Source organism: Magnolia sinica, unplaced genomic scaffold, assembly GCF_029962835.1.
Source record: "Magnolia sinica isolate HGM2019 unplaced genomic scaffold, MsV1 ctg198, whole genome shotgun sequence".
NCBI lineage: Eukaryota > Viridiplantae > Streptophyta > Magnoliopsida > Magnoliales > Magnoliaceae > Magnolia > Magnolia sinica.
Window position 1 is genome coordinate 44095 of NW_026682774.1, and position 23845 is coordinate 67939.

The following is a 23845-nucleotide window of genomic DNA, read 5'->3' on the forward strand; positions in this document are numbered from 1 at the left end:
ACAAATATAAGTTTGATCCAAAACTTGTCTGGCCCGTAAGAAGTTTTTAATGGTCATCCAAACCGTTGATATGGTAGGCCCCATCGGATGATCCTAATCGTCCTAGAACGTGGTCGTTTCCCCTTCCTTGTGTAGATATGAGTTCGTGGTTTGCTAGCCCCATCGGCACACTATCTACACGCACCTTCATACGCAACACATGTGCCAACCGGACGAGCATGGGACATGGACTTACATTGGAGATGGCCATACACAAATCTGACTTGTCCACTTATCCGTTGGCCCAGCCCTACATGAAATCAAAGGACGGTTTTGACTTAAATTTTTTTTTTTTTTAAATGATCTGATTCATCTTCAACACAAAGTGTAATTTTACATGGAAAAACCATTAAAGGAAAAAAAAAATAAAATCAAGGCACAAAGTAACCGAGTAATGCATTGTAGAGGAAGAAATTACGTGACATAACATAGAGTCTTAATTGATTCGAACAAGTCTTGAATCTCCTTTTTCAAACCCTAACTATACCCTTAAATCCTTACTTATAAAGTCTTAATGCACATATCCCTTTTCCAAGACTCGATTATACTTATTATTTATAGTGTTATAATAAGAATAGAAAACAACTTACACACTTACGTAATTTTGCACGCATCTTCAACGAGACTTTTGATGGCATCAGCACCCCATCGAGTATTTGTTGTGGCAACGAACTTCCCTCGATGCCATTGAGAAACAACACCAAAACATTCCAACAACCAACATAAATTTTTCAAATTTTGTTGATGGGTCAAGCATCTATTGATGGCATCAATAGACTCCATCTATTAACAAATTTAAGACATCAACAACACTTATTTAGTTTAAACTTATCTAACCATTAGAGAATTCTTTTTGAGTCTATGTCAACCTTAATACCATCCGATTATACTTTGGACCGACATGGCCCTCTTAAAATTTGTCTAGCCCAAACCTGATCCAACATTACCCATTTAATCATAAATGAGTTTGGCTTGAACTGTCCAACCCATCACAAATGTGCTCAGGCTTCAGTGTGGAATATAGTGCTAAAGGTATACCTAATTAATTTATATGCACTAACATACATATTTCATTTATATGTATCTACACTTCCTAATTCATACCTTTTCAGGGCATGTCATCTGTGGGCCCTACCTAATGAATGGCCCACATTTGGTAGATAATCAGGCATTTCATCACATTAAGCTCTTTCTTAAGAGAGAATAAACCAATTTTCAAACTGTAGTTTGCAGGAGCATGGAAGAAGATATAGCTCTCAATTGGCCAACATTCCAACAGCCCTCAAGTACTCCACCGATTCATCGTACATTTCTTCGATCCCATACTTGTAGCTAAATCCAGCTTTAATCAGCTTATCTGAGGAGAAGATCGACTTGAGATTCGCTGGAAAATCCCCAAAACTGGAATAGATCACACGATTCAAAATCATTTCAGGCAATAAATCTGGATCGACCAAGGTAACATGGATGATGAAGAATTCACGATGGAGAGAAATGATAGCACAAAGGTACTTGCAGGCTACGTGTCACATTTGTACCGGATGCAAATTGTAGCCCTGAATGCCGAAGTTCCTGCACTGGGAAGCCAGGTGGGGCCCACCTTGATGTTTGTGAGAAATATACCCTGTCCATATTTCTGAGATCCACCGTGATGTTTATATGCCATCCAAACCATTCATAAGTTCATTACACTTGGATGAACTTAAAAAAGAAAAATATTAGTGTGACCCAAATGTTTCAATGGTGGGCATTCAATCTCCACTGTTTCCTGTCGTGTGGCCTACTTAAGTTTTGGATCGGCCTCATTTTTGGTCTCAAGAACTAACATGAAGTGGAAAAACTGACGAACCGACTGGATGGATTTTATACAAACATCACAGTGGGACCCACCTAGCTTCCGACCACAGGAACTTCGGGTGCGGATTAGATACTGACAGGTTGAGTAGCCAGGCTAGCTACTGAAGTGACGTCACCAAAGCTCCGTGGGACCCACCATGATGTATGTTCAGTATCCACGCCATCCATCCATTTGGAGAGATCATTTTGGGGAAATATCCAAAGAATGATTTAAATCCAATGTTCCAGTGGACCCCAGCACAGAAAACAGTAGGACAGTGACGCCCTCCATTAAAAACTTCTAAAGGCCACAAAAGTTTTAGATCAGGTTGATATTTGTGTTTTCCCTTCTTTCATGTATTTTTTAACTTTTCAACAGGTTGGATTTCAAATAAACATTATGGTGGGCCTTAGGATTGTTTCAACGGTGGGAATCACTCTCCCCACTGTTTTCTGTGGTGGGGTCCAATAAAGATTTTTATTTACCTTATTCTTTGGCTCATGCCCTAAAATGATATCTCAAAAATGAATGGACGGTGTGGATACAACACATACATCATAATAGGACCCACAGAACTTGGTGACGTCACTTCAGTAGCGGACTCGCTACTCAACCTGTCAGTATCTAATCCGCGTCCAGAAACTTCCCGCTGTTGGGAAAGGGATTGGCTATTTCCCCTGCCACTAGTCAATGGCTAGTGGTCGGTGCCCTGTGGGCCCCACCATGATGTATGTGCTTCATCTATGCTGTCCACCCATTCTTCCTGATCATTTTATGCTACGAGCCGAAAAATGAGATTGATCCAAATCTGAAGTGGACCGCACAGTGTTGATTGAATGCCCACCATTAAAAATTTCCTGGGGCCATATAAGTTTTGAATCAAACTGATATATATATATATATATATATATATATTTCCCTTCATCCAAGTCTGTATGACCTAATCAACAGGTTAGATGTCAAATAACCATTACAGTGGGCCACAGGAGGTTTTTAATGGCGTGGTCCGCTTGAGATTTAGATATACCTAATTTTTGAGATCAAGAACTATATTTATCTTTCAAAATGGATGGACGGCGTGGATAAAACACATACATCATGGTGGGGTCCAGATAGCACCGACCACTATCGACCTGGCTGATGGCTGCGTCACCAGCCAAACCGCGTCCCTGCAGTTGGGGTCGCAGGCAATCAAATTCCATTTGTAGCAAACACGAACCTTACAGTAGATGGGCCACCCAATGGAGATGGCATTTTAAAAAAGGTAGGGTAAGCCATGTTGGAATCATTGGACGGTGTGGATTGATGGATGTTTTCTAAAACATAGATTGGAAGAGAAAATGAAAGAAAATCAGAAGGCTTACTCAGTGATGACATTATACTGTGGATATCGTTTTGAGAGGAATTTTGAAAGTTCCCGGACACACGTGTTAACAGCGCAGCATATGTAACGGCCGGAAGCTGATTCGTTCTCCGCTGCAAAGATGTGGGCCCTACATACGTCCTCCACGTGTACGAGGGAAATCGACCCCGAGATCAGCTGAAGGCTTTTCAAAATGTTGACCATGATTTCGTTCCCTACAAATGCCAGCCGTAAACTATGAAAATGCTCCGATACAAACAACGGACGGTCTAGATCTTGTACGTGTATTCGCATGTGCGTGTGGTGGGACATCTAACCGTCCATCAAGTGAGAACTAGCTTGTATATGACTGAGTACAAGAAATGAGGTTGGGCCAATCATCTGGTGGGCCAGAGGAGTAGGAAACAAATGGACGGCTGCGTCACCTTTTTAATCCGTTGATTTTTTACATTAATGTGGCCCACCAAATGGACGTGTGTGCCATCTTGGCACTTGTGGAGACGTGTACAGGCCAGTGGGGCCCACTGTTGGGAAACGGATTGGCTAGTGGTAGGTGCTCTGTGGGCCCCACCGTGATGTATGTATTTCATTCATTCCGTCCACCCATTCTTCCAGATCATTTTATGGTATGAGCCAAAAAATGAGGTTGATCCAAACATCAAGTGGACCCCACAGTGTTGATTGAATTCCCACCATTAAAAACTTCTTGGGGCCACAAAAGTTTTGGATCAAGATGATATATATTTTTTACCTTCATCCAAGTAGTCTGTATGACCTGATCAACAGGTTAGATGTCAAATAACCATTACAGTAAGCCCTAGGAGGTTTTTAATGGTGGACATTTAATCACTACTGCTTTCCCATGGTGTGGTCCACTTGAGATTTATATCTACCTCTTTGTTAGTAAAAAGGCCTAAAATTATCTTTCAAAATGGATGGACGGCGTGGATAGAACACATAGCTCATGGTGGGTCCACATAGCACCGACCACTAACTACCCACCAGTAGGGCTGAAATTCAGGCGGGTTGGTGCTGAACCCTGGCCCAACCCAAGGTTCCTATACCTCAACCCAACCTAACCTCGGGTTGAAAATTCTCAACCCAAGCTCAACCCAAGTGGGCTCGGACAGGTTAGGTGGGTTGGTCGGGCCTATATGCTAATATTTTCATTATTACATTAGTCTATTATATTTCAATGCACTTCTTATTTTTTGTACCTACAATTTTATTAACTATAAATGTAGTTATCTATGGTAAAGAATTTTATTTTTTCTAAACTAACAAGCTAAAATTTAGGACTACTTTAAAGGTTATGTTATGCAGTACACAATCTATTTGCGAGAAAAATTTGGCATATCTTGTTAGCTTGAATCATTAGAAATGGCGTGGGCCAATGAGACCTGCTGGCACTGGAATTTCCTATGCCTTCAGCACAGATGATCCACACTCAATTACAGTTTATAACTTACATATTGATCGGGTTCTCGGGTTGGGTCGGGCAACCTGAGACCTCAACCCAAGCCCGACCCGACCTTTATCGGGTTAGTGTTTATATAGCCCAAGCTCAAGACCAAACACGATACATCCTGCCCGAGCCCAACCCAATGTCAGGTCGGTCATGGGTCGGGCGGGTTCTGACTTTATCACTACCCACCAGCCAAACCGCGTCCGATATATTACATGCCATATGTTCGAAGCTATGGGGGGCCACTCTTGATGTGGATGTGAATCCATACCGTGCATCTGGTGCCTCTTCTCATTTTCACTGTACATTCCACGAGTTATCTTGATTTAAAACCCAGATGGGATACAATCATGTTGAAAACTTTGTGGCCTACCTTAGTTCTTTTAATGCATTGAGTTTCTCTGTATCCCTTCATCCGAGTGGGCAATAAAAACAGGAAGAATGGGTTGGATGACATAAATACGAAACGATGGACCTCACATTCCATCTGCGAGTTTCTATGCTGGGTGCACCCCTGCCTAACGTCTCCAGTTTTTTCCTTTGGCGTGGCCCACCTGAGTTATGAATCAAGCTGTATTTTGGGATTTAGGCTTAACATGCTGGAGACTATCTAATGGACGGGTTGATGGCATTCATTCATCACTGTGGCCCCACATAGCTTGAACCCGTTGTAACGTGACCATTCATGATGTTTGTGCCCGTTGATGGCACGTATGGACACATATAGCACTTACCATAAAACACATTTCGTATTCTAGATCTCACCTGTGAGTAAGGATAGAAGCATCTGGACGCTTCCTGGAGCCTCAGGAGTTATAGAAGGGCCGAGGATGCCAACAGGAACAACGGTGATGATATCGAGGTTGTTTTCTTTAGCGAATTTCCATGCTTCCTTCTCTGATAGGGTTTTTGACACTCCATATCCCTGCATTGTTTTATTTTACATTAATTTTGTAATATTCCCCCATGTAGTTAGTTTCTGTCTCTACTGTGGTTACCAAGGGAGTATTTGGATTGTAAGTTACTTATACATTCATTTCTACTTGTAATTAAGTTGGTAAACAGTGGTTATCAAGGGAGTATTTGGATTGTAAGTTATTTTAGATAAGTTACTAATACATTCATTTCCACTTGTTAAGTTGGTAAACAATATACTTGTCAGCAAAAAATAAATAAATAAAAAAGCACGTTTTGTTTTCAACATCGCATAAGTATTAATTATCTCTTAAGTTTGTTTGGTCAACTTATATATTCTCTACTAATCATGTGGGGCCAACCTTTGATATTGTGGATTGTTCATTGTGTGGGCCCCACCTTTAATGTGGGCCACCATTGTGCAGGGACCACCTTAGATGTGAGCCATTTATCATTAGGGACCTTTAATTTGCATTGTCCACTATGTAAGGCCTAGCTTTGAAGTTGGTAATCCCTCAAGTAGGGCCCACCATCACTGTTATTGTCTATCAAGTGGTGTTCACCTTTAATATCCATATCCCATCCCATTGACTGCCCATCATGTGGGCCCAACCTCTGATGTGGGCCGTCCATCATATGTGGTCCGACTTTGATGTGGGCCACTCATTGTCAGGGATGATGTTTGATGGGGACCGTCTATCATGTGAGGCCCATCTTGATGTGGATTATCCATCCTGTGAAGCCCTTCTTTGATGTGGACCATCCATCATCTGGACCCCACCTTCATTGTGGATTGTCCATCATGTGGGCCCCACCTTTAATGTGGGTTGTCTATCATGCACGGCTTGCCTTGGATGTAGGCCATTCATCATTAAGGGCCAACCTTTGATGTGGACCGTCCATCATTTAAGGTCCACCTCGATGTGGGACATCAATCATGTGGGGCCTACCCTTTGATATAAAGTGTCCATCATATGGGCTCCACCTTTGATGGGGGCAGTACATCATATGGGGCCTCCTATAATAAGGAGAGAGAGAGAGAGAGAGAGCCACCTTTTAACATGGATGCTGACTCAGGAGAGAAAACTAGAAAACTGCTAAGTCAAAAAGCTATAAAAGAAATGATTAAAATAAGTAGTTTTTAGCATTAAGTTACTTTATAATTATGCTTATCGAATTAACTTAAGTGAAAAAATTAACTTAATAACTTAAAATAAGTTAATAAGTAACTTATTTGGTAGTATCCCAATAGGCCCTAAAAGACATGAAAGATCCAATAAAAGAAGAGAATGACTTGTTTGGCTATAAGGAAAATCATGAAAAATGAGGGAAATGGAAATGTTTTATCATTAATGTGACTTTTTATGTTGTTTTGATTAAAAGAAAAAGAAGGATGCCACGTGGTGGATCAGACTATTTTTTATTTTTTTAATAAAACATTTATTGATTAGGAAAAATGTATGGTTGCAATCCATTGAACACCTTCAGGCCGCTGACATGTGTCAGACATTTCATTATATTTTTCATTGGATGCTTAAAACTTGGCTTGAACATTAGTGTGTACACTGATGATTCGATTTACCATATGTTCTGCAACAACACTCACGCCTTGAAGCTTAGGAAATGGAACTAAATTAGGGGCATGCTTAGGTAATCGTCTGTACATAACTTCAAACAAGCACTTGGTGAAATGGTTTTGCATATTGTTGAACGCAAATTCTGCCTGTGCTAAGGAAAAATCTCACTACTTGGGCTTATTACCTAAGATACATCATATAAGGTTCCCGAGTGTATGATTCACCACTTTAGTTTGCCCATCTATATGCGGATGTTTTGCGCTGCTGAACTATATGCGGATGTTTTGCATTGTTAAACTATACATTGGTGTCAAATTGCCTCTGGCTCTGAACCTACGTGCCTATGACTTCGTTTCCCAGGAAATCCGTGCAGTGGAAGATCCTGAATTTGAGACTTTCTACACCAAAAATATTCTCTTAAACGAAGGTATTCGTGCTTGGATGGCAGCTCAGGATCAGCCTCATGAAAACCTTATATTCCCTGAGAGGAGGTTCTACCCATGGAAACGCTCTTTAATGGAACTTTATCTTCAGTTGGTCGTGACCAAGAAACCACCGGGTTCGCTTGGTGGGCCGGGAATGCCCGACTTATCAATTTGTCCGGTAAACTACTCGAAGCTCACGTAGCCCATGTTGGATTAATCGTATTTTGGGCCGGAGCAATGAACCTATTTGAAGTGGCTCATTTCTACCAGAGAAACCCATGTATGAACAAGGATTGATTTTACTTCCCCATCTAGCTACTCTAGGTTGGGGGGTAGGCCCGGGTGGGGAAGTTGTAGACACCTTTCCATACTTTGTATCTTCGTCCAAAAGTAACTGAGGAACTTAGTGTCACAATTTGAAGTGATAGATTTTGGGACACCATGCATGTAATCATATGACCTTTCAAAAGAATAAATTTGCGACATGTATAGCGTTGAGAGTCTTCTTGCACAATATGAAATGAGCCAACTTGAAGAATATATTGACCACAACAAACACCAAGTTCATTCCACACTGGATCTATAGAAGATCGGGCACAAAGTCCATAGACAAATTCTCCTAAGGGCCGTCAGGTACCAACAATGGAGTGTATAGGCTCGTGTTTTGTGATCGTCCCTTAGATGCCTGACACATGGCATTGTTGCACTGCCTTTCCAATATCCCATTTTAGTTTTGCCCATTAGTAATGCTCCTCCAAGAGAGCTATTGTTTTGTATTGCCCTTGGTGACCACCGAGGCCACCTCCATGTAGCTCTTTAATGAAATGCTCTCGCAATGAACTCTGTAGAATGCACAACCGATTTTCATTAAAGACGAAATCGTCCTGAATATGGAGGTTACTAGACTGATCCTCCTGACATCTAATCCATGCACCCTTGAAGTTGTCGTCATCGACATATGGGTCCTTAAGGTACTCGAACCTGATAACCTCGTTGCTCATGGTGATCAACAAGGCTGCATATCGGCTAAGCGCATCAACCACCTTGTTCTGTTATCTGACTTTGTGTACTGCGTATTTTATACGTTGACCATTTCTTACTAGCATTACTAAGTTTCTCATTGTAGAAGGCTTCTAGCATGCCCTCTTGAGACAACACACCCCCAATTCCAACATACGAAGTATCGCATTCAACTTCAAATAATTTATCAAGGTTAGGAAGTAAGAGAACCGGAGTAGTAGACAACCTCTATTTAATTTTAGCAAAACTTCTATCAATCTTATCGGTCCACTAAAAAATGCCCATTCTTCATGCAGTTGGTGATTAGTGCCACGATGGTATTGAAGTTCATCACAAACCGACGATAGAACGTCGCCGACTCGTGAAAACTTCACGCTTCATAAATGTTTGTTGGAATCGGCCAATCTCTAATGGCTTTCACCTTCTCTTCATCCACATGGATGCCCATAGATGTCACGAAAAATCCTAAAAATAAGAGGCTCCCTGTCAAGAAGCCATACTTCTTCAAATTCAGGTATAACTTATTTTCTACGAGCACTTGAAGCACCTGTTTGAGATGCCTCACATGGTCTGCGTCGCTCTCATTGTGTATCAAAATATTATCGAAATAAACCACTATGAATCATCCAATGAATGGTTTTAGAACCTGGTTCATTACTCTCATAAACATATTAGGCACATTCGAGAGTCCGAAAGGGCATGACCAACTATACATACAGACCCTCCTTGGTCATAAATATGGTCTTGTACTTATCACACATTCGAATACGGATCTAATGGTAGCCACTCTTCAAATCCAATTTGGAAAATAGTTTCACCCTCCTCGGCATGTCCAACATATCGTCTAGTTGTGACATAGGAAATCTTCACTTTAAGGTTATTTTATTTATTGCTTCGTTATCTATACACATGTACAAACTTTAATCCTTCTTAAATGTCAATAGAGTTGTTGCGATACTTAGACTCATAATTTCTTTCACTAGACCCTTACGAATTAATTCCTTTTCTTGTACTTACAAAATATCACACTCTTTTGGGTTCATTTGATAATGAGGGAGATTGGATAAACTAACCCCTAGGATAAGGTCGATATGATGTTCTCTTTCTTGCATGGGAGGCAACCCATCGGGAAGTTCATTGGGCCAGATTGTCTTAAATTCTCGCAATAATGGTTTCAGTTTTTCTGGTATAATTGTGAGCTCTACCTCTTCACCCTTCACAACCAATGCAAAGACCTTTCCCGTCTCATTGGACTCCTTCACTAAGTCTCGTATGGCTAGGAGAGAACGTTGTTCCACTTTAGAAGCTTCGGATTGCTCATCTGGGTCTATAGGGCGCGAATATGGTTTTTTTGTATAAATTATCTCATCCTCTATGAGTGGTATCATGATATGATTTCCACAGTCGACCAATTAATATAAGACAAGCCTCTATATCAACTACGTCACATACACTTGGTCCTTATAATGTTTACCAATTAAGAAAGAGATAGTTCATTGTTCAGTTACTTTCGTCTTGTTGACCTTCTTAATCTAGTCGATTGTGTATGGGGAGAAATGTTTTTCTGTTTTTAGCTGTAACTTTTCCACTATGACTTTGGAGATGATATTCTTGTTACTCATGCTATTTATGATCACATCATAGACTTTTTTAATTTACTGTACACCTTATTCAAAAGATATTATGACGTTGTGGGTGTATCTCCTTCTTTGGCGTATACATTCTCACTACTAGAGATTCATCGTGATCTTACGGAACCTAAACTACTTCGTCCACTTCATCATTCATGGTGTGTTTACTTCATAAACCTTCAGATCTTCTTTTATTTTTTAGTGCTTCCATCATTAATAATTAGGTTACACTTGCTGCTGAGGACACACATTTGATAGGTGACCCGGTTCGCCACATCGGTAACAATGATCTGGCCTTGGCTGACCGTAGGGGTTCGGGATCCTGCTTGGACCGACAATAATTCGCTGCTCTTTGGGATCTCACTTGTCCACTCCATGACTCTCAGTTTGTGGGTGTAGGAGGTTGAGGACCCCCTTACCGGTTCTTTTCCCTTGGCCTGTGGTGCTCTCTGTGAAGGACCCGTAGTGTCAACCCTATTAGCAGGATAGGCCTATGTATTGGATCGTTTAAGCTGCGTCTTTGCTTAGGTCGGGCTACATCTAAAACCAACTCTAGATTGTAACACGCAAACCACCGTTAAATCGAGCGACTTGCTGCGATTTAGTCTCAACTAAATCATTTTGAACCACTAAATAGTAGAATTCTTCTGTGTAATCTCTCACTGATTAGCTACTTTAACGAAAATTTTGGTATTATTCAAATAATACCTGATCATAATTGTTGGGGAGGAATTGCGCGCGCACTAGCTACTTCATCTATTACCAAGTGCAAATTGGCGCCTTCATCTGTCTCGTCCGTGTGAGCCGAAGCCATTCCCACATTGCCAAAACTCCGCCATTCAACTTGTAAGCCACAAGTTTAACTTTCTTTTCTTCAGGGATGTTCACATAGTTGAAGAAGCACTCAACTTCAAGTAGCCAATCGAGAAAGTCCTTGATGTGGAGTTGGCCATTGAAGTTAGGAAGATCGACTTTCATCCTGAAATCTCAATCCGTCCGATCAACCCGATTGCCGCCTCATCCGGGGTATCGAAGGATCATGTTATCAATCTCCTCCTTACAGGATCCCACATCCTTAAGCGAGACTCTGTGATTCAACGCCGGCATCACCCTACGATCAACACGGTTGTGAATTCTAGCACCTACTCGAGGCAGATCATTGCCATGAATATGGAGTTTTCCTAATGCCTCTGTTATGTGGTCAACAGTAGCCTGCATCCCTTGCATGACTTACTGATTCTCCCACTGTGTTGCCTCAAAAGTTGTTGCTGTTAAAGGATAATTCTCTAGAGTACCGAAAATGAGATTGTTGCCCGATTCGTCGTTAGAAGCAATTGATCTAAAGAAAAATCTCGCTTTGATACTAAACTGATGCAGGGAAGGGCGTGATGAGGACGAGCAACGTCTTCCTCAAGTGATAATACCTTGAATCGACATAAGAAATAAAATAGTTTTTTTTTTTTGAATTTAATTGAACGTCTCCTAAAATAAACGAGTTTGTATACTTAAATAACCCTAAACAAACCCTAAGACACAATTAGAAGAGACCTAAACAAATAAGGAAACAAAATTTGAAAAACACGTAAGTTTCTGTTGTTCGATGGTCGGATTGTCGATCGGTCGATTGATCTATTGGAATCGCCCAAAAACATCTAGAGACTAAAACAAAAAAAAAAAATTACATGAGTTTCGATCCATCGACTTGATCGACCTTGATCGATCTAACTATGCTAAATTTTGTTAATTTCCCTTTGGGCTACTTCTAATTCATTTGTATTAGGAACGTGATTGATCGACATCCTGCATCAAATACTCTACTCCCATCATATTAGGAACGTGCCTGATCCACGTCCTAGATCAAATACTCTACTACATCACTTAACCTTTAAAAAAATTTAAAAAAATCAAAAAGAAGAAGAAGAAGAAGAAGAAGAGTCAATCGGATTTTGGTCATTTTGCCATCCATACAGTAGAAGGATCCTTTTTGAAATTCAAAATTAGTTGTGGTCTTCTTCTTTTTTTCTTCATAATTTTAGCTTTTTTAAGAATCTTTTCAATGAAGGATTGGCTGCTTGAATGTAAAAGAAATAAAAGTTTCAAATGAGCCAAGCTGAGGCATGACCAAATCAGAACCATAAGCTATCAGATCAGACTTGGGCCAGGCTAGGTTCACCACAGTAATACTCAGTCCATGTGAAATCAATCAGCTTGGCCCCTTTCTTTTCTTTTTCTCTTTGTTCTTTTTTTTTTCTTTTTCTTTTTTAACACAGAACTCACACCACAAGGGGTACCCGAGCCCATAACCATGTGTTGAAACTCTTATGAGACTGAGGCATGATTAAAGACCCCCAGTCTGCCTGGGCTGGCTTGGCGTGCTTTCTATCCAAGTGTAAGCCTTTAAATTTTTATTATTGGGCCTAAAACTTAGTCCTGGGCTTTACCAATGGATCTCAATGATCAGCCCAAAACCTAGCCCAGCCCATTAACAACCCTGATTTGTAGCGAGTCAAACTGAGTCTGGCCAAGCCAACTCAAAACAAAAACCAACTTACCCAAGTAAACGGCTTCTCAGAGGTCAAATACTTGACGTCGGACCAGCTCTCCTCATCAAGGACATGGTCCGTCCCATTGAGATTGTTCGATGACACAGCAGCCACTGATGATGTGCAGACCACACGCTTCACAGTCTTCACTCTAACACATGATTTCAGAACGTTCAACATCCCATTGATTGCTGGCTTGATCATGTCATTCTACAATCATAAATAATGAATAAATACAATATGGAAGGAAATGTAACAATACCATAATGATAATATTAGAACTTTCATGATCCCACATGTGTTGATGTGTTAGACGAGTTCAAGATCTACACCATCTAACAGGCGACCAACATCCCTTTCTTAAAGTTAGGCCAGTGTTGTCATTGTGTGGGCTTTGGTATATGAAACAAATGGTGGATCGAAAAGCTCGGCCAAGACTCTCTAAGCCGTCCACTTGTTCCAAAACTGTGGCCCACGTGATGAATGAACAATCAAACCCCATGAAAATACATGTGAAGTAGAGAAATTATGGATTATAAAGAGGACTGAAGATCACGTTCTAAATGGACTATCAGGAAAACCTTGTGTGTGCACTGTGTGCATGGAGGATTGGTGCACCCATATCTCCCACCATCTAATAAAGAACTCTAAGTTATAAATACACGAATCAATAATATCATATGGTGGGCTCTACTGAAATGGGTGATTCCAAAAGTTATACATGATCAAATGGGCTCAACCCTTGGATTAATGACTAAAAAGTAAATGGTTAAGATTAAAATACAACAATGGCATGGAAAAAGCCAAACATAGGATGTTAAGGATATTCCAATCTGGGAGAGTTGTGGGTAATTCTCCAGTGTAGTTGTTGTTGGGGCCCGTTGCACAAAACCTTAGGATCTAGCCTCCCAAATGTACCAGAATTATGAGATAATAAAGCAATGAAATAAATCAAAGCACAAACCACATGACACAAGATATTTTTACATGGAAAGCCCTCAAAGAGGTAAAAACCACGAGACCTAATCCAGATCAGCAATCCACTATGAAGTAGAACGTTACAACCGATCACAAGCACACATCGCTTGGATTAAATCTTTGTTACTTACGCAGGAGTGGATAAACAATAAGAGAATAAAAGAAGAAGGAGTGATCTCACCGATTACGAGGACGTAGAAGCACTGAGATGTTGAGTGCACAGTAGATCACCTCTACGAGCATACCCACCCTTCCACAAGCTTCCTCTCTCTTTTTCCTCTCTCTCTCTCTCACACACACACACACACACCTTTGATAGCCCTAAACCCTTTAGTAAACCCTTGTAAAGCTTTAGGAAACCCTCTTACATTACCTAGAAAAGCCCTAGGAACCCTTATTTTTAGTTAAGGCAACTTCCTTCCGCACCTTGGTGAAAACCGTTTCAAATTTATGCAGTCCGCACAAAATCCGGACATGAATCTGCATAACCTCGACTAGTCGAGTAGAGTCCTTGACCAGTCAAGCAGCACAGAAGATTTAAGATAATTGGTCGCTGGATTTCAGTCGAGCACCACTCGACTGGTCGAGCACCACCCTCGACCGGTCAAGCAAGGCACTCGACCGATCGAGCTTGGGAGAAAATTCCCATCAAATCTCCCCCTTTTCGACTTAAGAGGAATTCTCATTCTTCAAGCCAGCCCAGTTTCTACAAACCTCAAACTTGCCCTTGAGCAAAGTCTTACTCATCATGTCTGACCCATTATTGTCTATGTGTACCTTCTCAAGCTGTAACACATTCAGTTCTAAAGTATCCCTGATCCAGTGATATCGAATCTCTATATGCTTCGACTTGGAGTGCTGACTTGGAATCTTGCTCAAGTGTATAACACTTTGACTATTGCAATAGACCACGTGCTACTCATGCTTCAGGCTAAGTTCCTGTAAGAACCTCTTCATCTAAAGCATCTCTTTACATGCTTCTGTGACCGCAATATACTCGACCTCTGTCATCGACAATGTTACGACCTTCTATAGCTTGCTTTGTCAAGAGACCGCTCCCCCTACAAATGTGAACATGAACCCTGATGTAGACTTTCTGGAGTCTATGTCACGTGCCAAATCTGCATCTGTGTAGCCCTCTAACACAGATTTTTCGTCACCATATCATAGGCTCAACCTGGATGAGCCTCTTAGATACCGCAGTATCCATTTCACCGCTACCCAATGCTCTTTGCTAGGATTGGCAAGATACCAGCTGACAACATCAACCGCAAATGTTATGTCTGGGCGTGTACACACCATATCATACATCAAACTTCCTACTGCTGACGGGTAGGGTATCTTTACATATCATCAACCTCTGTCTTCATCTTGGGACACTGCCTGTCGCTCAATCTGAAGTGACCATCTAGTGGAGTACTGACCGGCTTCGCTGCATTCATATTCAACTGCTTTAGGACTTTCTCAATATACCGCTCTTGTGATAACCAAAACTTCCTGCTGCTTCTATCACGGGTTATTTCCATTCCTAGGATCTGCTTAGCTGGGCCTAAGTCTTTCATCGCGAACGACTTGCCTAACTCCTATTTCAGCCTATCAATCTTCTTGATGTCTTTTTCCATGATGAGCATGTCATCAACGTATAACAGCAGAACTAAGAATTCACTATTTGAGAACTTGCGCGTGAACACACTGTTGTCCGACTCCGTTCTGTCATATTCATGCTTCAACAAGAATAAGTCAAACTTCTTGTACCATTAAGCTCTTCCTTAGCCTACACACCATATGCTCTTTGCCCTTGACTTCGAACCCCTCTAGTTGGTGCATGTAAATCTCTTCTTTTAGGTCATCATGAAAAAAGACAGTTTTAACATCTAACTGCTTTATCTCCAGATCCATGCTAGCCGCCAACCCAAGCAATACCCGTAGGGATGTCATCTTCACCACTGGTGAGAATATCTCTTCGAAGTCTATACCTTTCCTCTGACCGAACCTTTTCACCACAAGTCTGGCCTTGAACCTCGTCTGTGAATTCTTCTGCTCAATCTTGTTTCTGAATACCGACTTATTGCTTAGAGCTTTCTTGCCCTTAGGCAGTTTCACCATATAGTACGTGTGGTTCTTATGCAAGGATTCCATCTCCTATTATATAGCTTTCAACCACTCCTCCTTATGCTCGTCGGCTAGGGCCTCAGAATAACTTTTTGGCTCTCCCCCATCAGTGAACATAATATACTCATGCAGCGAGTATCTCTTGGATGGTTGTTTATCCTTAGATGACCTCCTCACCGGTGGCTTAACAGGTGGATCAAGTGGGGGCTACTCCCTCGGTCCATCTTTTGTAGGAACTCCCTCGGCCTTTGCACCTTGTTGTACTCCCCCGTTATCAGGCACCACAGGAGGAATAACTGGATCCATATCCTCTAGCTCACCTGAACTAGGCTAGTTGACTTACCAATGTCTTCTATATACTGATCTTTAAAGAAAATCACATCTTTACTCCTGATGAGCTTCTTCTCAGTCGGATCCCACAATCTATAACCGAACTTTTTATCACTGTACCCTAAGAATACACACTACCAGATCTTCATATCAAGCTTGAACCTCTCATCCTTTGGTACGTGAACAGATGTCCTACATCCAAACACTCTGAGATGATTGTACGATAAATCCTGTCCAGTCCACACCTTCTCGGTACTTCTCCATTCAATGAGGCTGATGGAGACCTGTTTATCAAATACACTGCCATGTGCATTGCTTCTCCCCAGAACATCTTGGATAACTTTGCATGAGATAACATGCATCTGATTCTCTCTATAATGATGCGATTCATTCGCTCAGCCATACTATTATGCTAAGGGGTCTTATGAACCGTCTATTCATGCTATATACCCAAGGACTTACAATACTTATGAAAGTCACCGATATATTCACCACCATTGTCAGTGCGGATGCACTTCAATGATTTGCCTGTCTCTCTCTCAACCATAGCATGAAACAATTTAAACACACCAAAGACCTCGCCCTTGAATTTCAAAGCATAAACTTAAACCCTCCTAGATGCATCATCTATAAAAGTGACAAAATACAATGCCCCACCCAAGATTTTTGCCCTCATAGGACCACAAACATCAGAATAAACCAAATCTAATGCATGCATCTTATTAATATGAGAAGCAGTTTTAACAAATGAAACTCTATATTGTTTCCCTAATAAACAGTCAATATAGGTTTTGAGAGGTATACTTATCACGTCTGGAAGGAGCCGCTTACTCGCTAGTACCTGAAGCCCTTTTTCACTCATGTGGCCTAGACGCCTATGTCATATGTCAATAGCTGAATCTTTCACTGTGTTTAACCCACCCTTGCACATACTGACACTTGCCTTTTAAAGGGTGCAACACTTCTTTCCTCTAGCCGCGATCAATGAACCCTTAATGAGCTTCCAACGCCCACCAAAAAATCGGCTTTGATAGCCATCATCATCGAGCATTCCCATTGACATCAAATTAAGGCGAATGTCTGGGATATGCTTCACATCCCTGAGAACCAATGTGCAGCCTACATCGATCTTCACACAAATATCACTGACCCCTATGATCTTCGATATGCCAGAATTTCCATCTTTATGGTCCCATAGTCACCTGACCTGTAGCTTGTGAAGAAATCTTTGTATGAAGTCGCATGAAAAGAGACTCCTGAGTCTATTACCCAGTCGATGTCCTGACTCGTAGCCATAAGACAAACATCATGATCTGCTGAAAGAATAACTACAACGTCACCATTTAAAGCGACCATAGTGGAATTTGATTCATCTTCCTTCTCCTTTCCTTTTCCTTTCTTATCGTTCTTATTCTTACGACTTCATGCTTATAGTGACCATTCTTGTTATAATTCCAGCATTCAACATCCTTCCTAGTACTTGACTTGCCTCTTAATTTATCTCGGTCCTTCCCGCCTTTTCTGTTCTTTTCTCTCCCTCATTCCTGTGTCACAAGGGCCTCTTGCTGAGTAGACCCCTGAGACTTCCTCTTTGTCTCCTCATTGAAGAGACAAATGGTTACTTGTTCCATGGACACCTTTCCATCTGGCACAGAGTTATTTAGAGACACAACCAATGTCTCCCAACTATCAAGCAGTGAACTAAGCAATAACAAAATATGTAATTCATCGTCCAGGACCATCTTCATAGCGGAGAACTGGTTCAATATATTGCTGACCTCATTCATGTGCTTAGCTACATAACCACCATCTTTGAACTTGAGACTCACAAGTTGTCTTATCAGAAAAATCTTATTGCCAGCTGTCTTCCTCTCATACAACCCTTGCAATTTCAGTTATAGGCTAGCAGTTGAGATCTCTGTAGACACATGGTGGAATACGGAATCGTCCAACCATTGTCTAATAAACCCCACCGCCTTCCGGTCTAATTTCTTCCAATCATTATCTGTCATATACTTTGTTTTTACTGATATGCCTAAGATTGGAGCATACAAGTCCTTGCAATAAAGCAAGTCCTCCATCTTAGCCTTCCATATTGTCCAGTTAGAACCATTGAGATTGATCATCCTTGATGAGCCACCTTCCATAATTCAGAACCGATCTCACTCCGTTCAACCAACTTGAACACTTTGATACCACTTTGTTGTGGGTCGTTGCACAAAACCTTAGGATCTAGCTTCCTAAATGCACTAAAATTATGGGATAATAAAGCAATGAAATAAATCAAAGCATAAACCACACGACACAAGAGATTTTTACGTGAAAAATCCTAAAAGAGGTAAAAACCACAGGACCTAGTCCAGATCAACAATCCACTATGAAGTAGAACATTACAACCGATCATAAGTACACACCGATTGGATCAAACTTTCTTCACTCACACAGGAGTGGATAAACAATAAGAGAATAAAAAAAATCAGAGAGAGCTCACCGATTATGAGGACGTAGAAGCGATGAGATGTTGAGTGCATAGTAGATTACCTCTACGAGCATAACCTCTCTATCACAAGCTTCCTCTCTCTCTCTCTCTCTCTCACTCTCTCACTTTCTCACCTTTGATAGCCCTAAACCCTTGTAAAGCTTTAGGAAACCCTCTTGCATTACCTAGAAAAGTCCTAGGAACCCCTATTTATAGTGTAGGCAACTCCCTTCCGCACCTTAGTGAAAACCACCTCAAATTTACACAGTCTAAACAAAATCTGGACATGTATCTGTGTAACTTCGACTAGTCGAGCAAAGTCTTCGACCGGTCAAGCAGCATGGAAGATTTAAGACAATTGGTCGCTGGACTTTGAGTCGAGCACTACTTGACTGGTCGAGCACCACCCTCGACCGGTCGAGCAAGGCACTCGATCGATTGAGCCTGGGGAGAAAATCCCTATCAATTGTTACCATAATATATGAAGAATTTGAATCATTATAAGCCTATTTAAAGGGCATAAGTTTGTAGAAAAAATAATGAACTCGCCAAAGTGAATTTCAATAGTAAGATTTACATCTGTACATAGTCAATCAATACCTTGAAGTTGGTTTAGATCTATATGCTAGAAACTCTCGCACATTCAGCGGGTGAAGGCAAGGTATTCCAAAATGGTTACATAAGGGACATATTGGTTGGTACCTAATGGTAATAGTGATAGCCATTATGTATTACGAGGCATAACAGCCGTTATGTATTATGAGGCATAATGGCCGTTATGGAAAAAACTTGCCCATAGCAGCCCCTATGACGGCTTGTCATGGGGCCAAAACATTTTTTTTCAAACCATGTGGTCAACTTATATCATAACTGTAACAACAGTTTGATATCATTATGAAATACCTTGATCGTAGATAAGCAAGAAAGATGCTGCTTCAAATATTCATGTACCCCTTCACTCACAACTATACTCCAATAAATCATGTTAGTTATTTCCATCATTTTGTCATGACATGGAAAAAATATACTCATACTACTAAGGCATCATTATCATCATCATCATCTAAGACTTGTCACAATTATACCCCTTTCCCTTCTACTCTATTAGTGGCCAGACCTTCAGGTAGACCACATGCAAAATATAATAGTCTAACACATTGCACTTGTGGGAGTTTTATGCTCTCATGGGCAGTCCCCAACAACTAGGATAAAAGGAGGTGGGTCGCATTGGGTTAATAGACAATATCAACCTTATGCCATAACTTTCATCATAAATCCATGGTTAATACACAGGTGTATGAAATTTATTTATATATTTATTTATATTGTTATAAATAATCGTATATAATATATTTATTTACTTTCTAAAAGTAATATTTACTTACCAAATTAATTTCCATCTCTAATGATTAATTACCTCTTGGTCTTCAGACTCAAAGTTCACTGGAGTGGCAACATGGAAGACGAAATCACAACCATTGATGGCATCATCAAAGCTGCCTTCCTCCGTGAGATCTGCCTTGAAAAGTTTTAGAACCCCCAAGACTTGTAGATTTAAGAGGTGGGACACCTTTTTGCTATTTGCTGCACCAAAGAATAAAATGCATTAGGTTATTGGTTTAAAAATGTCAATGGAGAGCAGGTGGGAATCCACACACATTCAAAATGGGATTTGCCAATAAGTCCATGTTGACGTGTGTTGATATTGCTCTTTAGATTTCCGCCCGCTCCAGTGAAGATGCCCCCCAAAAGCCATGTTAGTCTACTCATTAGGTGGGACACATGCTACCTTAAATGCATGCATTTGGTGATTTCTTTTTTGATCATGCATTTTACTTAAATGGGGTGTGATGCTCTGGTATGTTGCATGTGTGGGGTGATTCACCTCTCAAGCATACATGCTACAATACCATCAATTGGGACTGTCCATTTACTTACAATGCATGGATTGGATCATCATAAATTAATCAGCCTTCAAAGTGAAGGCTTGAAACAAAATTGGTTGAGGGTCCACATTCAGTACACAAAAGCCAAGAAAACCAAAAGCTATGATTGTAGGATTGGTGTTATCTCAGAGCATGGTTCATCCATGATAGGGCCCGCTAGATAGATGACCTCCACATAAACATCACTCTCCTTGTGTACCTGTATCTCTACCACATTTTAGTTCTCTTGGCTTCACCAGGCCATGGTTGTGATGGGATATCTTAATTAAAAAATAAAGATTTAAAAATAGGATAAATTGATTTTTCCTTGTATTGTGGTTTTGGTGTTGGTTTAGTCTTATATTGAAAAGGAGATGAGAAACTAAAGCCTACTCTTTGGCTTATTGCTTATATTGGGAGCAAGGGGGGGCATCCTCGCAAGTCATGGTGAGGCCAAGCAAGCTGCGATGTTGTTAGTCTTTGACTCTACCACTACATACATGCATGGGCAGAGTGTTGCCATGCACCATCAAATAATTATTAAGTCGAAATGTGCTGACTTCTCAATAATGCCCTGCCCGCATGTGTCTCAAGCTCCGATGACTATTTCTTATTTCTTTATAGAGGCTTTTGTTTTTTATTTAATTTTCATATGTAGAAAAGACTCTTCTTTGTCTCTCTTTCCCTCATTTTTCTTTGAGTTTTCTCTCTGCATTTTTTATTGGGCAAAGCAAAAAGAGTAAGCTTGAGTCTGTGTGGCTGAGATCATATGTGCACCTGATATAAGTCGTTCATCATGGAGAAGGGTTGTTGTATTCCGATGGTAAATTTATTCAGATATAGTGCATCAAGGATCTTCCTTACGAGAGAAAATCTGTCTTTAGGAAAGCGACTATAAAGTGCCATGATTCTCTATATAATATTTCTATTATTTTTTGTATGTAATATCTTGATTTTCTGCTTCATCTCTTTATTAGAACCAACACATCTGCATATTGCATATTGCAACATCAAAGAGCATCCAATCACTTTGGAATAGAAACGCGAAGCCCCCTAATGTTACACATCCACTACTTTGATAAAAAGAATTGCTCTTTTCCCTCATCATTTCTCACACTCTTTTATTATGTATAGGCAAGAGCAAATAGCAAGAAGCCATTATACGTATGTATCAAAATGAGGGGGTGATAACATCATTCTCCCATGGGTCATTTGTTTCCACAGTTATATATGGGAAGTGAATTCGATTATAATTTTTGGGAGGAAAATTAAATAAAAAATATAGGCTACTCAATCAAATCACAGTTTCCAATATTGTAACTAATGGAGAGGATCATGATTTTACACCCCACCCACCACAGAAGTGAAAATACAAGTCACCCCCCTTACAAATTCAACCTCATATCAATTTCACCATGTCTTCCAAACAAGCCCTTAGCTTGATAAAAATGATAGACAACCCAATCCAATCACGGCTTCCAGTACTGGTGAATTCTCCACGAGGGAACAAGCGGAGGATTAGTATGTTCACCAATAATTAGATTTAGAGTAATACAGTTTGTTGAGAAAATTTTAAAATTGTCAGAAATGGTAAAATAAATAATATGTAATTGTGGTATTTGATGTGGGTTCATTGCAGTTCTGCCCCAAGTCGTGCCGAGTTGTATTGAGTCGACCAGGTTTTCAGGCCGACCAGACGAGTCTTGTTGAGTCTGGACGTAGTCAAGCTCATGTGCGAGTTTCCAAAAGACTTGGCTCGAAATCTCACTGAGTCGAGTTGAATCAGCATAAGATCTTGCTAAGTCGAATTGACTCGTCCGAGTTAATTTCGAGTAGACCTACTAAGGTGTATCGAGTTAACCGAGTTTTCTGCCACCTGGGCGAGTCTTATTGATCCTGACCTAATCAAAGCACGGGAGCCAGATTGAAAAGACAGCTCAAATTTTCATTGAGTTGAGTTGACTCGTCCGAGTCCGAGTTTCAGAAGTATCATGCGAAGAGAAGGAAAGATTGCGAGGGTGGACGAACCTGGGTCTCTGACGGTGGCGTTGACGGCGTACCCTTTCTCTAACAAGCTTTTAACGAGCATGGACCCCACATATCCTGTGGCTCCAGTTACACATGCCCTCTTCCTCTCCATCGTAGCCGTTGCCATTTCTGTCCTTCCTCCAACGAAGATGAGAGCCGTCACCATACAAAGACGCTCCTGGTCTGGCCTCAGCTTCTGCTTTCTTTAGCTTATGTAGACATCTTTCGGTGACAGACTCTTATGCTAGTTCACCACCATTTAAAAATGATGGAGAATCTTCAGCCGTAGATAGATTTTTCCAAATCTCTGTAGCTGTGGATGGAGCGTAGACAGAGAATAGTAACATTTGCTTCCGCCCTTGGAATTTTGGATCATTAATAACCATCCATTTGATAGATTGGTTGGATTGCATGATCAATGTTGATCTTCAAGGTGTTATCCGTTTAGAGTATGCCCCACAATTTGGATGGTCTGGGTAACTGTACATAAGAGGGCGATGTGGGAAAAATATCATAGGTGTCTTATCCTATCATGGGTGTCTTATCCTATCAGAAGTGGATTGCCTTCGGAAGCCATTGGCAGGAAGTTCCTCCTACGGCGTGTATGACTTTTCACATCGTCGGTAAATACCCTTGAAAGGAGTAATTATTACCATTTCAAAAGTCCATCCAACTTTCTACTTTGGAAATTGGTTCAAAACGCTGGTTTAAATTTGTGGACCCAAAGTTTATGTATATGATATATCCACTCCGTCCATCTATTTTATCACAATATTTTTAGGCATGAGTCGAAAAATTAGGTAGATCCAGCACTCAAATGGCCACACCAAAAGAAACAGTGGCCCCAAAAGGTTTTTAATGGTAAGTGTTGAATTCCCTTTTTCCTATGGTGTGGTCCATATGAGCTTTAGATGTGCCTCATTTTCTAGTTCATGACATAAATTCATTAGGCATAATAGATGAACGGTGTGGATAAGCTATATGCATCACGGTGGGACCCACAAATATGTTGTAGTGTTTTCAATCATTGCATAAAAAAGCATGTGGTTAAATCAAACATTGGAAAGACTGAGGTAAATATAGGAGAAATAATCATTACATATTTACATGGTGAAGGTGAATTGAAAAATCAAACAAGCCCTTATGGTAAGCTAGCTTGGCCATTGATTTTTGTGAGA

At 40.7% G+C, this 23845-nt stretch overlaps 1 protein-coding gene across 2 annotated transcripts; it reads right to left on the minus strand.

The window, feature by feature from the left end:
• Window positions 1-1207: 1207 nt before the first annotated feature.
• LOC131236075 (anthocyanidin reductase ((2S)-flavan-3-ol-forming)-like) lies at window positions 1208-22880 on the minus strand. 2 transcript variants are annotated; one of them, XM_058233163.1, is made up of 6 exons: window positions 22668-22878; window positions 20132-20298; window positions 12825-13025; window positions 5470-5629; window positions 3241-3454; window positions 1208-1440 (listed from the first exon to the last, which is right to left on the minus strand). In XM_058233163.1, the coding sequence occupies exons 1-6, from the start codon at window positions 22831-22833 to the stop codon at window positions 1296-1298; spliced, it is 1053 nt and encodes a 350-aa protein (XP_058089146.1). In that variant the 5' UTR covers window positions 22834-22878; the 3' UTR covers window positions 1208-1295. The 2 variants fall into 2 exon arrangements, with proteins under 2 accessions (XP_058089146.1, XP_058089147.1); XM_058233164.1 differs by lacking the exon at window positions 12825-13025 and having other exon boundaries at window positions 22668-22880.
• Between the last annotated feature and the right edge of the window lie 965 nt (window positions 22881-23845).

Excerpts from the sequence above, each read along its gene's own strand:
- LOC131236075 (XM_058233163.1), bottom strand. The coding sequence starts at position 22,833 with ATGGTGACGGCTCTCATCTTCGTTGGAGGAAGGACAGAAATGGCAACG. Across the intron at positions 13,026-20,131 it reads TTGAGTCTGAAGACCAAGAG|AATGACATGATCAAGCCAGC; the intron begins GTAATTAATCAT and ends TTATGATTGTAG. Across the intron at positions 1,441-3,240 it reads CAGTATAATGTCATCACTGA|TTTTGGGGATTTTCCAGCGA; the intron begins GTAAGCCTTCTG and ends GATCTATTCCAG.